At 41.2% G+C, this 15,382-nt stretch overlaps 2 protein-coding genes across 3 annotated transcripts; both read left to right on the plus strand.

Annotated features, from left to right (window-relative positions):
- The first annotated feature begins 21 nt into the window (after positions 1–21).
- zbtb17 (zinc finger and BTB domain containing 17) lies at positions 22–9,635 on the plus strand. Of its 2 annotated transcripts, none has more exons than XM_068733859.1 (15): positions 22–1,311; positions 2,253–2,493; positions 2,682–2,861; positions 3,359–3,685; positions 3,803–3,892; positions 4,205–4,470; positions 4,807–4,949; positions 5,035–5,335; positions 5,529–5,616; positions 6,042–6,158; positions 6,286–6,406; positions 6,827–6,957; positions 7,092–7,355; positions 7,511–7,600; positions 8,313–9,635. In XM_068733859.1, exons 2-15 carry the CDS (start codon positions 2,289–2,291, stop codon positions 8,750–8,752), a joined length of 2,763 nt encoding a protein of 920 aa, XP_068589960.1. In that variant the 5' UTR covers positions 22–1,311; positions 2,253–2,288; the 3' UTR covers positions 8,753–9,635. The 2 variants fall into 2 exon arrangements, with proteins under 2 accessions (XP_068589960.1, XP_068589961.1); XM_068733860.1 differs by lacking the exon at positions 22–1,311 and adding an exon at positions 1,497–1,507.
- A 349-nt stretch (positions 9,636–9,984) lies between these two features.
- Positions 9,985–15,188, plus strand: ddost (dolichyl-diphosphooligosaccharide--protein glycosyltransferase subunit (non-catalytic)). Its single transcript, XM_068733495.1, has 11 exons — positions 9,985–10,236; positions 11,301–11,411; positions 11,529–11,615; positions 11,702–11,805; positions 11,916–12,010; positions 12,294–12,387; positions 12,582–12,730; positions 13,582–13,729; positions 13,856–13,976; positions 14,099–14,205; positions 14,548–15,188. The coding sequence occupies exons 1-11, from the start codon at positions 10,002–10,004 to the stop codon at positions 14,695–14,697; spliced, it is 1,401 nt and encodes a 466-aa protein (XP_068589596.1). The 5' UTR covers positions 9,985–10,001; the 3' UTR covers positions 14,698–15,188.
- The last annotated feature ends 194 nt before the right edge of the window (positions 15,189–15,382 follow it).

Below are 15,382 nucleotides of genomic sequence, written 5' to 3' on the forward strand. Positions count from 1 at the left end.
ATTATTAGAAAACCTGCACATCTTTGGTGTTCTACAAGCTCTACAAATGAGTTGTCTTTTAGGCAAACAAAATGATAACGGCTTCAACATTTCTCCCCTTGATTTCTATTGCTTTGAAACACCATTTAGCACTTAATTTGAAGAAATGTAGGTGAACGGTAATTAAAAATATAAAATATGAAAAAACAAACAATCAAAGTAGTTTTACAAACTATTTTTGGTTTGTGCTCTAAATTTTGCTGGTAGAAGTCCTCAGACGCTGTCCAAGATGTATTTTTTAGAACAGAACTATAATTTAAATATGCCTGTTTTATGCAACATACAAATTAAATAACAACCTGTTTTTGAAGCATGATTGACCCAACACCATTTATTTCTTCACCATATCGACATAAAGACACAAGTAAGACAAATTTAGGCTTAAAGGTGGGTAAGCAGTGAACACCACAAGGTAAACTACTCTCAAAATTAATGAGACAAAGCTTAGAGGAAAGATGGTGCTTTTATTCTATTCGTTTGTGCGGGTAGGCATTTATCTGTCGTGCTTTCGTGAGAAAAGGATTTCAAAAGCTCTATTCAAGCAAAAATCATTTTGACAGCTTTGTTATGTGACTGTAATTGACTACATGTTTTAGCCAGTCTTCAGCCTTTGCATTTTGGCATGCTGCTCCCTGTGAAAGACCACATCACACTATGATCTAGCATATTATGTTGTGCTGTAGTAGCCCTGAAATGAATGCTTTTTATGTTCCCTTGGAGAGTGCTTTGGAAGTGATTACACGTCATTGTTCTTAAAAGACCTTGCACACCCTGCACAATAGTTTGATGCTCAGTTTACCTGCAGTATAGTACAGCCCACACTATGATTTTTAATTTATCATAACATTTAAGATTAAAAGCCAAATTGTTTTTATGCTTTTACCATTCAGTAGGCTACATCAATGGCTCCAAATCAGTTTAATGACATATAATGTGTTGCTGCTGGTGGGTGTTTTGTGTGTAACCTCGTTAAGTGACGTACAGAACAACTTTATTATCATAAATTGTGTGGATCAAGTCGCTCGAGCATATTACGCCACCACATGGTCGTCATAGGTACAGCATGTGTTCACACTGCGCGTGCTCCTGTGATACATCCGGCCGGTCCCTATCAATCGATCAGAGAGAGGAAGATGGCGGTGGATGGACTTAACGGGGCAGGATCGATCACCGAAAAACTCGATTGGGTCTGTTTTCCTATCTGAGCAAAACACTCAATATCACCGCCCGAGCAGCAGTTTGAACCCTGTGTGAAGAAGCGACAATAAGGAGGTAATTCAGGAGGTGTTCTTTATTAAAATGGCGCTTGCATAAAGCGAAGTTAGCGAGTTAGCTGGGAAAACAACAAGGGATGAGGACAGGCCCTACTCGTCAGTCCGCCATCTTGTCCCTTCACTACATGCATGTTAAGGCACGCTAAATTAATCCCAGATAACAAAGCTACAAGGATGGAGGAATTGTAATCGAGGTATTGCACCGTCAAACCAAGCTGTCAAAACGTTTAAAGAAACGGAATTTCCAGTTACGAAACATGTTAACTGCAGTCTTGAATTTCGATAATATGTGTCCAATAGCATGGCCATCATGACAGTTCATTATTATTCATCATTTTTGTTAGCTAACTTGCATTTTAATCCATGGTTGCGACCCATTTTGTACATTCGATAATGTTATTTAACGTATTTTGAATTGAATGTGTTTTCGTTGTTTAAACGGTTGGGGTTGAAATTGTATCTCTTTCTCTCGTATTGATGCTGTCCTGTAAAGGAGCCTGACATTTACACCCATGATGAGACCGTCATTCACCAACAGTACAGCACACAAACGAGACACCTTTTTACAATAATAAATAAAATTACTTGTTTTTTTTACTTTTGTATTAACAGGAAGTAGGACAAACCTCAATACAAATGGGATTATTTTTCAAATTGATAGTGAATCTAATCGACCTATGCTGTTGTTCATGTAAATATAAGCGAGTTGCAGGATACATAGTCCTAGTTCTTAAAACTTTTTAATGTGGTCAGATACAAAAGGTGAGGATAGTTAGAAATAGGGCTACTGTTCTTTGACCCTTGATTGCGATAAAGAAAAAGTCCCCCCAAAAACAAAAAAAAGTTGGAAGAAACAGAGCTATCAGAGGTGAACGACAATGTTTGAATGTCATCCCAGTGTAAAGACAAACTGGTCAAGCCGACTATCTGTGTCCACAGAGCAGCCAGCCCCCTCCCCCTCAAGGCTTTGTGGCGATGGAGTTCCCATGGCACAGTGGGAAAGTTCTGGAGCAGCTGAACCGCCAGCGCAGACAGGGCATGCTGTGTGACTGCACCTTTGTCGTGGACGGGGTGGACTTCAAGGCCCACAAAGCCGTGCTGGCGGCCTGCAGTGTCTACTTCCGCACCCTGTTCCTGGACCAGAAAGATGTGGTGCACCTGGACATCAGCAATGCAGCAGGTGGGTTCCTGTCAGCCTTTGGACACGTATCTCTGTGTACTTTCACATGTACTTAATTTATTTTTGTTATATCTATCTTTCAGTGCTCTGACTTTGCATACTGTCGCAGTGCTTTACTTTAATAATAGTTAATTTACCCCAGCATTACTGCTGTATAACCAGACCTGTATTGCTGATTATTGTTGCAGGTTTGGGTCAGGTCCTGGAGTTTATGTACACAGCCAAGCTGACTTTAAGTCCACAGAATGTAGAAGACGTGCTGGCTGTTGCTAACTTTCTACAGATGCAAGAAATTGTAAATGCCTGCTCTGCGTACCAGTCAATGTCAAATCCTGCTCCGTCCCTCATAACACTGGATTTCGCCGTTGGTGAGTCCAGATTAATGCATCAAACGTTCATGTCTGAACTGTTAAATGATCCGTGCCCTCAATTTCACAAGTGCTGAACCAGGTCAATCATTTGTTGCTGGTGTAGAAAGGGGGCAAGATACGTTTTCTGTGTTGAATGAATTTAACAATGTTTCCATGACATGAGGTTTCATGTGTTTATTTTGTTAGTTACATGGTAATTCCACCGTCTCCATATTGGTAGCAGTCATTCAAAATAACATACTTTTCCTGCATCAATTAGAATAACGAAGTCAGAGCTTTAAATTCTAAACTGCTGTTCAGGCATTCCTATAAGTTAACTGTTATTATAATGAGCTGATATTAACCTTTTTATTACGATTCACATCTGGTGATTGATCAGTTTACTCTGGTTACTTTTTGTTGTTAATGCTACAATATTAGCCTTATCGAATTCAAATTCACCATGTATAAAATATGGAGCCTGATGATTCCTTTTTTCTTTACGAACAACCCAGAAGAGAAACAAGGTGAAATAGAGCAGAGGGAGGACTTGGAGAGTGACCTGGCAGAAGTGGCATCTCAAGCAGAGGAGAGTCCCTGCACGTCCACAGAAGACAATAAGCCCGCACAAAATCAGGAAAATGTGAAAGAAGACATCTCCACCGAGACACAACAGACTGTTCCTTGGCCCAACCCGGCTAGAACCCACTCGTGCCGAGGACGAGCCCCGAAAACCACCCCTGTTTCTGCTCAAAAGAAGATATCCGTAAAGAAGGAGGAAAGTGCTGCACAAGACGCACCTGTATTTCAGGATGACCCCTCTGATGCTGACTACGCTCCCAGTAAGTGCGTAGTAATAGAAGGACTTTGAATCCGCCAATTTGGCATTTAAGCTCCAAATGTATATTATTACAGAGTTGCTCTTTTTAAACTAAGAGAGATTTTCAATTTGATTACAGAATCCCAGCTGAACTCTGCTGGCAGCTCATCCTACATGAGCTCTCGCGGGAGACGGATCAGAAAACCTCCTCGACGAAACTTCCCACACGGTGAGCAGGCTGAGATAGTTTGCTCCGCTGCATCAACCCAAACAACCCCCATTTCTTCTTAGCTTTCCACTGCTTATGGAATTTGTTGAGCATCAACATGCAGAAAAATATTCCAGATAGAAAAAGTCAAGGAAATTGATACATTTAGAAGAGTTTTCAATAGAGCTAGTGTAATTATTCAAAATTCCTGAGTTTTAATCTTATATTTAAATGCAGGTATAGGAGGATATTTATTTGTTATTTGCAGTCAATACTCATGTCATACACAGACAGTATGTCATTTTCAAGACTTGTCTATCGTCGCCCTCATAGACAATGACTCAGAAGAAGAAGGCACATCAACGACCAAAACCCAGAATAGGGTGGCGGAGTCGGCAGAAGTTGCCGGTGAACCGGAGGACGACTGCGAGGAGACAGGCGACGGGGAAGCTGATGATGAAGAGGGGTCTGGAGAGGAAGATGACGAGATGGAAGGGGTCAATTCGGGCAGCGAGAGAGACGGGGGACAAACTCTGTCAGCGTCTATGAGCAGCCGATCCGAGTCAAAGCCGTACAGCTCCGTGACACACGAATGTGAGGTGAGGAATATCAGTCTGGGTCCAGGAGTGAAGTGACCAGGTGCATTTACAATTTTTAATTACTTATCTTTAGTGTTAAAGATTTTTCAGATTTAATGCTGTTCTTAGCTTCTGCATTAAAAGTATGTCATCAACTTTGAACCACAAGCTGTGGAATGACTCATCACTGTCATATCAAAATGCATCAACGCTAATATATCTGCATCAAACATGGAAACGTTGCTGATGCCGGGAGCTTTTATGCAAATCTTTGCAAAAATGTTGGTGACATTTGCATAGAAATATTTGCATGAATAGGTTTTGCTCACTCTTCATGACACATTTTCTTCCTCTCAGGACTGCGGGAAGAAATTCACCCACACTGGCAATTTCAAGAGACACATGCGTATTCACACAGGAGAGAAGCCGTTCAGCTGTCGGGATTGCAACAAAGCTTTCTCTGACCCTGCGGCCTGTAAAGCCCACGAGAAAACACACAGGTGAATTGCTTTGTTTTACATTTAGTTCGCCGACACCTGCTCTGTCTGGCCTGTGTCTTAAATTGCGCTCCTTGCTGCCTCCTAGCCCTCTCAAGCCGTACTGCTGCTCGACTTGCGGGAAGAGCTACCGCCAGATCAGCCTGCTCAACCTGCACCGCAAACGCCACACGGGCGAAGCGCGGTACAGCTGCGAAATGTGCGGCAAGCTCTTCACCACGTCTGGCAACCTGAAGCGCCACCAGCTGGTGCACAGCGGCGAGAAGCCGTACCACTGCGACTACTGTGATAAGGCTTTCTCCGACCCCACCGCCAAGATGCGACACCTGGAGACGCACGACACGGAGAAGGGCAACAAGTGTTCACACTGCGACAAACGCTTCAACCAGGTAATAACATACCTGTGAAGGTTTGGTATCAACAACTGTACTACAAACATCAATGCAATGATTGCAGATTATCTCAAACTGTAGAAATGTTGAGTTTGGTAGCCACATGTACATACAATTCAGTGATGTGTTACTGTGATTATATTGTTGAGTGTGTTAATCAACTAGGTACTTGATTTTGTGTTTTCCCTAGCCGGGAAATCTGAAGGCTCACTTAAAGATCCATATCACAGACGGGCCTCTCAAGTGCAAGGAATGTGGCAAACAGTTTACTACTTCAGGTAAAAAGATTGTACGGACCTTATTTTTTTTGAATGATGTTTACGTTTACGTCTGTTTTTCATCAAACTGAAATTCTACCTGAACTCTCTCAAACGTGAGGATTTGCAGTTTTTTTTATCATTGTAAATTGTATTTCTTTGGGTTTGGAACTTTTTTTAACAGGTACATTGATGATGACAATAAGCGATGCCCCCCACCCCCACTGTTGTCACGTGATTTCAGTTGAAGTTAGTAAGATGCTACTAGTGGTGTTAAAAAGACAGTGACAGATGTGTTTTTTCAACCATTTATTTGGAGTAAACACAATTCCAGCTGCTTTCAGTCTGCCTGTACGTTATCTGGAGGAAGTTGACTTTGAGTTTTTGAGTTTTGCTTTGAGGTTTGCATTTGGTCAAACCTTTGTGTGATGGTATGTGCTTTTAAGGAAATCTGAAGAGACACCTGCGAGTCCACAGTGGGGAGAAACCGTATGTCTGCATGCACTGCCAGAGAGCTTTCAGCGACCCTGGAGCTCTGCAGCGGCATGAGCGCATCCACACAGGTACTTCATGACATTCAGAGAGACTATGGAATGTGAAAGCAACGCATCCGTTTCGCTTTCAATCTGAAACTCTGCACATATATTATTTACATCCCACCATAGTGAGACTCTAATTCATGTTCTACAGGAGAGAAGCCCTGCGTCTGTCTCATCTGTGGCAAGGCCTTCACGCAGGCCAGCTCACTCATCGCTCACGTCCGCCAGCACACAGGAGAGAAACCCTACGTGTGTGATCGCTGTGGCAAAAGGTCAGCAAGCAGAAAAATCTGTGCCGTAACAAAGGCTGTTTTTTTTTATTCACTTGTGCTTGGGGAATGTAACTTGAGTTTATCTAACAAGGAGATTTGGAAATGTGTAAAGAGAGAGAGCAGAGAAAATTAACTTTTGGTTTTAAATGTTATCTTAAGGTTACTTTATTGTCTACCATAAGAGAGAATTAGAGATAGGGATAATTGCATCAAGACCCAACCCATGTCACAATAAAACACGTTAAATAAGGACAGATGCGCAAACATCAGCTCAAAACAAGATTTAAAAAAAACCCAGCTATTTAATGGCATGCTACAGAGCCGGAGCAGATCTTGATCTACAGCTAGAAGTAATTGAGAAAATGTTTTCTTTCTTTGGACGCAAGATGAGGGGTGCATTTTATGTTTGTCTCGGGACAGGTTTGTGCAGTCCAGTCAACTGGCCAATCACATCCGGCATCACGACAATGTCCGGCCGCACAAGTGTCAGATGTGCAACAAGGCATTTGTTAATGTGGGAGACCTGTCGAAGCACATCATCATTCACACAGGTGAGGACAAAATGATTGTCAAATAATGATGGGACTTATGGGTAAAGGTGGAAATAGGGAGACATCCAGCAGAGCTCGCAGCTTTCACCCTGACGTCGTCAGTTGATTATTTTTTCTCCGTCCTACTCTCTCAGGGGAGAAGCCTTTCCTGTGTGATAAATGCGGCAGAGGGTTCAACCGGGTGGACAACCTGCGCTCCCACGTTAAGACCGTCCACCAAGGCAAGGCCGGCATGAAGCGGCTGGTGATGGGCGGGGGCAGCGCGGACGAGGGGGGCGACGGGTGCGCAGGGGTGTCCACCTCCGACAGCGAGATCAACATAGTCACCGTCACCACAGAGGACATCGTCACCCTGGCAACTGAGGCCCTGGCAGCCAGTGCGGTAGCTCAGCTGACAGGTCCGACAGCATCTTATGATATTAGGGAAAATATATACATATCCTCGGGTTGGATCTGTGACAATTGATATATAGAAAATAAAAGAAGCATGGGGATTAAAGGGCTTAGACAATGGTGAGTGTTTGTTTACTTTGTGTCATGTGTCTGTTTGCAGTAGTTCCAGTGGCTGCTTCAGTGTCTGCAGACGAGACGGAGGCTTTGAAAGCTGAAATAACTAAGGCGGTAGAGAAAGTGCATGAAGCAGGTAAGACTACAAGGAAATCACTGTACATTGCGGATCCTGTTTGCTGCCTTGGTGCAGCGTAATTGATTCTCAACTAAAAATCTTGAACTATACGTTGAAATGGAATCAACGCCAGTACCAAATTCATTCATAAACAAAAGTATGTTGGAACTTAAATTACTTTAGTGTACTTTAGAATTTGTGTACGCACTACTGCATTACAACATGACAAGTTTGATAAAAGTGACATGATGTTGAAAAAAAACAACCTCATCACAAGTTCTATTCGACAGCTGTTGTGGAGCTTTCCATGGTATCACATGGTTTTCATCAGCTGATAGAGAGAGTTTGTTAAGGACTTGTCACTCAAGCTGGTCTAAAAGCTGAGGTTCAAAGTCAAATCATTTTTGTCACTACAATATTTTGTCAGTGACGTTCACTGTCAATTCAAGTCTAAAGCCTCTGCCTCTGCCTATTGATTTTCACACTGTACTGAAATAGACACTATGGTCAGTACAGTAAATGGGCTAAAATATGCAAAAACACATGTGATATTCAAGGTCTTGCATGGCTTCAAATCTTTAAAAATACAGGTTGTCAAATGTGAGTATGATTATACATACTTCTGTGTTTGGTTTCATTCTAAGCCAGATCACTGAAAGCAAAGAGGTTGTCAGACCCTCCAGGAGGTAACTTTCATCGCTAACTTTGTCAACTCTTCTTCTGTTCCCAGACCCCAACACCCAGATCTTGTACGCTTGTGATTCATGTGGTGATAAATTCTTGGACGCCAGCTCCCTGGCCCAGCACGTACGCATCCACACAGCTCAGGCCTTGGTCATGTTTCAGGCAGACTCCGACTTCTACCAATACACCACAGCCACCACCACTGAGGGGGATTCTGCCTCAACGTGGCAACCCACAGCTGAACAAGTCATCCAGGAAGGAGACCTGATCTTCCGTGCACAGGATGGAGAGGGAGAGGGAGAGGGAGAGGGAGAGATAGTGGGGGAAACACAAGGAGAAGAGACTAAAGAGATGATTCATGATGAGGGGAGGGAGGATGAAGAGGTGGAAACTCACGCTGCGATCCACACTGAAGGAAAAGATGAAGCTGCAGCAGAGGTAGAGGAGGAAAAACAAGAGGAGATGGAATGTGAGAGTGAGGCTTAGTGGGGCACAGAAGGAAATATGAAGAAATGAATTGAGTTGATAAACTCAGAGTTTCAACATGCCATGATGTTAGAATAAATCTAAACTGGATTTGTAACATCCAACACTTTATACACAATTTTATCTTTCGATGTATTTTCAAAAATCATGTGTTTTGCAGTCCTAATTCCAGAAATGAGGTGAGGTCCAGTGATTAGGTAAATATTGTTAATTCTTCCAGAGATGTTTATACTACGTTGTATAGTCTGTTTATTTTTAGAATGAAATGCAGGACTATGCAGTGTCCTTTGTATTTACATCACAATTCACTTAGAGAAAGACCTCTGTGTTATTTTTCCATTTCACTCAGAAGATATATGTACATTTCCCTTAAATAGTCAAAATATTTTATTGTACTTAGTTGTAAGTATTTTCCTGAAAATCACATTATACAGAGATTATCTACATGAACATGTTGGGGTACTGAAGATTGAAATGGGGGGTAATTATCACATCCTCCACTTTCCAGAAGTGGGATGTCATGGATTTGTATACTGTCAAACACTGTAAATGCTGTGCATGTATAATATTTGTATATTTATGTGTCCTCTAAAAAATGTCTTAATTAACCTCTGCTTCAAGAGAAAGAAAGGAATATATAAGGAGATGACAACCTGGTCAACAATTCTCAGTTTCACATTGATACCAAGACGGTTGTTTTTCTGGTTTTGCAGTAAACTGGTCATAATAGTATGAAGACGGTTCCCTGTCACCAATGGTTTTACGTCATTATTTTGTCTGCTCATATTAACATCTGTAAGATGCCCCAGTAGATATCAGTAGCATTGCTTAGGCTCACTGGAAGTTGTCATCATCTCATCAATAAATAATCTGCACAGTCTGACCAGTCTTGTATTGTGCTGTTATTTTAAGTAAAAACAATGTGATGTTATGTTTCTTTTAAGTTTACATTGCTCTCAGAATATCTAGAATATCATGGAAAGATATGTTCAAGCAATACAATGTATAAATTCATTGAGGAAAATTACTGTGCTGTATTCCTGGAAGGAATACAGCACAATAAGTTAATAAGATCTTTCTGCTTTATATGGCTCCACACTTTACTTCCGTGATTGTCAGTCTTATAATAAAGCTTTCATTCCATTGGCTGAGGTGGAAGCCATAAGGACGCGTTCCTCTCGGTGATTGGCTGGATTGCGGGGTCAAAGTTAAGTCGACTCCTAACGCTGACGTCGACTTCTGCAGCAAAATGGCGTCGTTGACAGCAGTCGTGCAGACGAGCCAGCCCGGTCCTTTATTATCGTCCAAAAAACGGAACGGAATGATGACCCAAAGGAGGTTCAAACTTTTGGACACCAGTATCATTTTATTCCTGTCGTTAGCTTCCATGTTGCCTTGTGCTTTGGCTGACGGTAAAACGTTGGTTCTTCTGGACAACGTCAACATCAGAGACACCCATTCAATCTTCTTCCGCAGTCTGGCAGGTCAGTAAGATACGAGATTCGTGCCTTTTACATCCTTAAATACTCTCCTCTATACTGTTATAGATTTCCCCTTGTATTGCTAACAGGTCTCTAGCAGGGAATATTCAGTTGGAGCCTTTTGTGCTCGAGCTGCATGCAGCACAAGCATGCTAACGTTTTAGCTGCATTGTGTTTGCTGTGTCAAGCAAAACATAATTCAAGGCGCTATATTTTTAACTAATCAATGGTAGTGTACTTCCTTGGTAATGTTAACTTACTCTGCATTTAATCGAAACGGGACCACTTTTTTCTGGAATACTTCAAGTACACCAAATAATGACAACTAAATAGTTAATTATGCCCGATGCAATTGATCGAGGATACATGTAGATTAACCTTAATTTGAATATAAATAAGGTTGTTAACAGATTGCTAACATGTTATCCTGAATCAACTAATGATCTGCATGCTGATGCCTTCTTATATACAGTCTAGATGGCTAACACTGTAAATAGGCTTGTCAATCTATCTTCAGCTATTTTTCTTAAAGGGACAGTTCTCCCACAAATCAAAAATACTATTTTTTTTTTTTATCAAAATACATATTTTTGATTTGGGCACTTGGCTGCAGCAGTGTCTCTTTCCAGAAATCATGACCCGGTGGGTCAAGATAATCCACAGACCTTGTTGTTCCATGTAAGAACTATGGTTGCAAGAAAATAGTTCCTACTTGAAATTGCTCACAAGTTATGTATTTTTGATTTTGGGGTGCACTGTCCCTTTGAAAAGATTTGCGAGCAGGTAATATACAGTTTTATTTGGGCAGTAGAATTTTTTTTTATATTGGTAGACAAGGAATCTACACTGTTCATAGGAAGTCAAACAGAATAAATAGATGATTTGGGTGGTTTCCCTTGCCAGTTTTATTCTCTCAACAATGATGTCAGCGCTTATTGCAAGGGAGTTATAGTATAGAAATTCCCAGTCCTTTGGAAATGCAATCCACTGGCACTTTCTTTAAGTTAATGCAAAAATGTTCAACACGTGTGTCAACGTTTCAGTGATGACGTCTCTCTCCTTTTCAGATCGTGGCTTTGACATCTCATTTAAGACGGCTGATGATCCCTCCCTATCTCTGATCAAATATGGCCAGTTCCTGTATGACCATTTAATCATCTTCTCGCCATCAGTTGAGGGTACATTTCACACTTTTCACACGCATACTTGATTCAAAATGAAGATAGCAGATGTGTTTTTTCCTTGTTGAAACATTAACAATTGTAAAAATGTATCCCTTTTTTGTTAATTTGCAGACTTTGGAGGAAATATAAACGTGGAGACTATTACATCCTTTATTGATGGTGGAGGCAACGTCCTGGTTGCTGCCAGTTCAGATATTGGTCAGTTGATTTCCAACGGCTTTTCTGTAATATATTATTTAAAAATTCCTAAAATGCAAATATTAAGCTCTCCTCCTGTTACACAGGTGACCCTCTGAGGGAGCTGGGCAGCGAGTGTGGCATCGAGTTTGATGAGGAAAAGACTGCCGTCATCGACCATCACAACTACGACGTGTCTGACTCTGGAGACGTAAGCAGAATTCTGTTCAGACATTAGGCACATTCAGTTTGTCTCTTCAATCCAGTCTTTAGAGCTAACACTCCATGTTGATACTTACGAGTGATCCTTCCCGTCTCCAGCACACGCTGATTGTTGCTGATCCAGAGATCCTGATGAAAGCTCCAACTATTGTCGGCAAACCCACCAACAAACCTGTTTTGTTCAAGGGTGTTGGGTAAGCACAGCTCAACCCAATTTAAATGTTAGCAACAAGTATTCAAGGTGCATTACTGAACATCCACTGTGTTGACACTCGCTGTTTTATTAATTAATTTATTAAATGTAGTGAATGAATACTTCATTTCTTTGAGCAGCACCTCCCTAGGTGAACTTTTCACAGAATCTTTACTGTATTAGAGTTTTTGTAGAAAGAGACAGCATTTGACGTTGCATCTGTTTAGTAATGCAAGCTATATAAAGTCTGACTAACATGCCATTCCTCCCTTCCTCCTTTGCAGCATGGTGGCAGACCCAGAGAACCCTCTTGTCTTGGACATCCTTACTGGCTCGTCTACTTCTTACTCATTTTTCCCTGACAGACCCATCTCTCAGGTAAGATCACCAAAGATAACAATTATATCAGATGTTTTTAATTCATAACATTTATTCAGGTAGTAATTAGCTACAGGAGATCTGAGTGGAAATACTTTTGTGTTTTCTAGAAATTAACTACACAAGATTTGACATCATCTATTTTTTTTCAGATTAATAATATATATTTTTTATATTTATATTTTTTTCTCCAGTACCCCCATGCTGTTGGCAAGAACACCCTCATGATTGCCGGCCTTCAGGCCAGAAACAATGCCAGAGTGGTTTTCAGCGGCTCCCTGGAGTTCTTCAGTGATGCTTTCTTCAACTCCGCTGTGCAGAAGGCCACGCCTGGCTCCAAGAGGTAGTCTTCAGTGTTCATCACATCGCTCCTTCTTTTTCCGTCTCATGGATGTAATTACAGCTTCCAGTTACGAAATATAAACTGTCATCAGTAATGTTCTCACTTTCAGGGTTTTATTTATTTTTTTGCCATGTGAACAGATGTTCATTTACTAATCAACTATGTTTCATGCAGGCGTTTGCAAGTCCTAACAGAGTGTTGAGCTGCCTACAGTTCAGTGTCTTAAAACTCCCTGAAGGTAGCCTTCAAGGGTAAATTCACCACATTTGTATGTGGATGTCAATACAATGTTGATGGTAAATGTAGTAAATTGAAGCAACATTTTTACTATGAACACTGATTGGACGACCACAGAAAAGGTGGCACGTTTTCCCTTTGATCCTGCAGCTTTGTGTATTGTGAAACACTTTCCTCTGGTAAGAAATATCTCCAGTTGTGCATACTTTTCTGATTTTTAACTCATCAAGCCAGTTTGTAGAAGGAAAGTATTCTTAAATGGTCTTTACATGAGTATTCGGGTGTTACATTTAAGACCTGTGTAGTTAACATGTTATGTGTAAGACCAACAACTGTTGAGCAGTCATTTTTGATGTTTTTTTTTTTTTTTTTAAATATCAACTCTTTATGTTTTTTACTTTAACTTTAACTTTTTATGTTGGCTTCTGACAGGTAATATTTTTTATACTAATTGGCAGTGTTTCAAAATGGTTGACATTTTCATGTCCAAACAGAGCCAGCCCTAACAAAAACCTGCTCCAAATGTGTGCTGTGTAAACTTGCGTCTTATCCTCGCACTGACAAACAATAATATATTGATCAGTTCTAATGAGAATGTCGTGGTCTCTTGTTAGGCACGAGCAGACAGGGAACATGGAGCTGGCCGAGGCACTGTCCCGCTGGGTGTTCAAGGAGGCCGGAGTCCTCAGGGTGGGAGCGGTTACCCATCATCCTGTTGGAGAGACCAATCCCCCTGCAGCATACACAATCACTGACCTTGTGGTGAGTCAAATTTCAGAGACTCGTGAACAATCATCACCCAGAAGATGTTTTGTCTCAGCCTGAATAAAGGGCTGTGTACTTTTTTTTATGTGCACACTTCAATCAGTGTAAAACCTTCCCACGCAGGAGTACAGCATTGTCATTGAGATGTTGTCCGAGGGCCGCTGGGTTCCCTTCGACGGAGATGACATTCAGCTTGAGTTTGTGAGGATCGATCCCTTCGTCAGGACTTATCTCAAGAAAAAGGGTACGTCTGTGGTTATAGAACATTCACATTAATTCATGCTTCAAGTCTAAATGTGTTGCACCCTTGTGATTTGTGTGTTTGAGCTGTATGCACCTTCGTTAATGCTGTTGTCTTTCTTCTAGGAGATAAATATAGCGTCCAGTTCACACTGCCAGATGTGTACGGAGTCTTCCAGTTCAAGGTGGACTACAACCGACTGGGATACACACATCTCTACTCCTCCACTCAGGCAAGTTAATTGGAAGGTTTACTTCACTTGGGCGTACCGAAATCAAAATACCGGTTGCAGTACGGAGATCTACTGTACATGCGTGGAAATTGGCGAATGCAAATGGACGGGAATACTAAAGATCTAATTATTTACCTTTTTGTTAATTTATGGGAACAAGTGTAAAGAATATTGTCCCAAATATCTAATGAGAGCAATCTACCAAAACATTGGTCTATTATTTGTAAGTTTACTTTCTGAATACTGTGGCTTGGAAGAGGTTCTTCTCACTTATAATGGATTCAACAGCAATGTTCTAATGTATGATGGCCTAACCATTGCTGTTTTGTTTCTTCATCACAGGTATCAGTGCGTCCCCTGCAGCACACTCAGTACGAGCGCTTCATCCCCTCAGCCTTCCCGTACTATGCCAGTGTCTTCTCCATGATGGCAGGGCTCTTTGTCTTCAGCATAGTCTTCCTGCACATGAAAGAGAAGGAGAAGTCAGACTAATGTTGAGACCGCCGGGGAAGTGATAACAAGATTATAGAATTAAACTTGTGGTGTGAAGAGTTGAAATTGAATGTCTCGGTGACTTGAAACTCTTCACACAGGGACTTGGACTGCAGTCCTCCGTAAAAATACAGTTTCTGTTCGGTTATTGGGTTTCTCAACTAATCTGGGACTAGAAGCCAAAAGGTGTGACTGTAATGCAGTGGTTTGGGGTTTGTTTTGGGTTCTTTTCTTGTACTCTGAAATCATTCAAAGGCTTATAAATGTCCTGCAGTCAGTCAACGTTTGTATAAAGTTGCTTTACATTTGATAAATGATCTCCTAAGTAGAGCACATGCCTTGGAACCTGAGAGAAGTCCATATTAAAATTTGATCCACATGTTCTCAATCAGGAAAGTTTATTGTGGTAACTACATGCACTGAATATGCCAACTGCTAATTTGTTTCCAAAAAAGTTGGAGTCATCTTAACAATAAAATATTGACATTCCACTCAGAAGAAATTCTTGTCATTTCTGTGACATGACACAATTGTACTGTGAAATCTGTCACCTGGAACACGCTGTGACTGACAAACATAGTATTATTGGTTGTAGTGATGTACTGTTGTGGAAGGGACGTTGTCGGAGTATCCACGCCAAATTCAGTTTAAAAATAGTAATTTAAATGAGCAGCTGCTTTGCAAA

The sequence above is a fragment of the Cebidichthys violaceus genome, unplaced genomic scaffold, assembly GCF_023349555.1.
Source record: "Cebidichthys violaceus isolate CVI_PGR_0920_01 unplaced genomic scaffold, fCebVio1.0.p SCAF_6, whole genome shotgun sequence".
In the NCBI taxonomy this organism is placed as follows: domain Eukaryota; kingdom Metazoa; phylum Chordata; class Actinopteri; order Perciformes; family Stichaeidae; genus Cebidichthys; species Cebidichthys violaceus.

Coding starts and splice junctions, on each gene's coding strand:
- ddost (XM_068733495.1), top strand. CDS start 10,002: ATGGCGTCGTTGACAGCAGTCGTGCAGACGAGCCAGCCCGGTCCTTTA. Junction 10,237..11,300: donor CTTCTTCCGCAGTCTGGCAG/GTCAGTAAGATA, acceptor TCTCCTTTTCAG/ATCGTGGCTTTGACATCTCA. Junction 13,730..13,855: donor ACACAATCACTGACCTTGTG/GTGAGTCAAATT, acceptor CTTCCCACGCAG/GAGTACAGCATTGTCATTGA.
- zbtb17 (XM_068733859.1), top strand. CDS start 2,289: ATGGAGTTCCCATGGCACAGTGGGAAAGTTCTGGAGCAGCTGAACCGC. Junction 5,336..5,528: donor GCGACAAACGCTTCAACCAG/GTAATAACATAC, acceptor TGTTTTCCCTAG/CCGGGAAATCTGAAGGCTCA. Junction 6,958..7,091: donor GCACATCATCATTCACACAG/GTGAGGACAAAA, acceptor CTACTCTCTCAG/GGGAGAAGCCTTTCCTGTGT.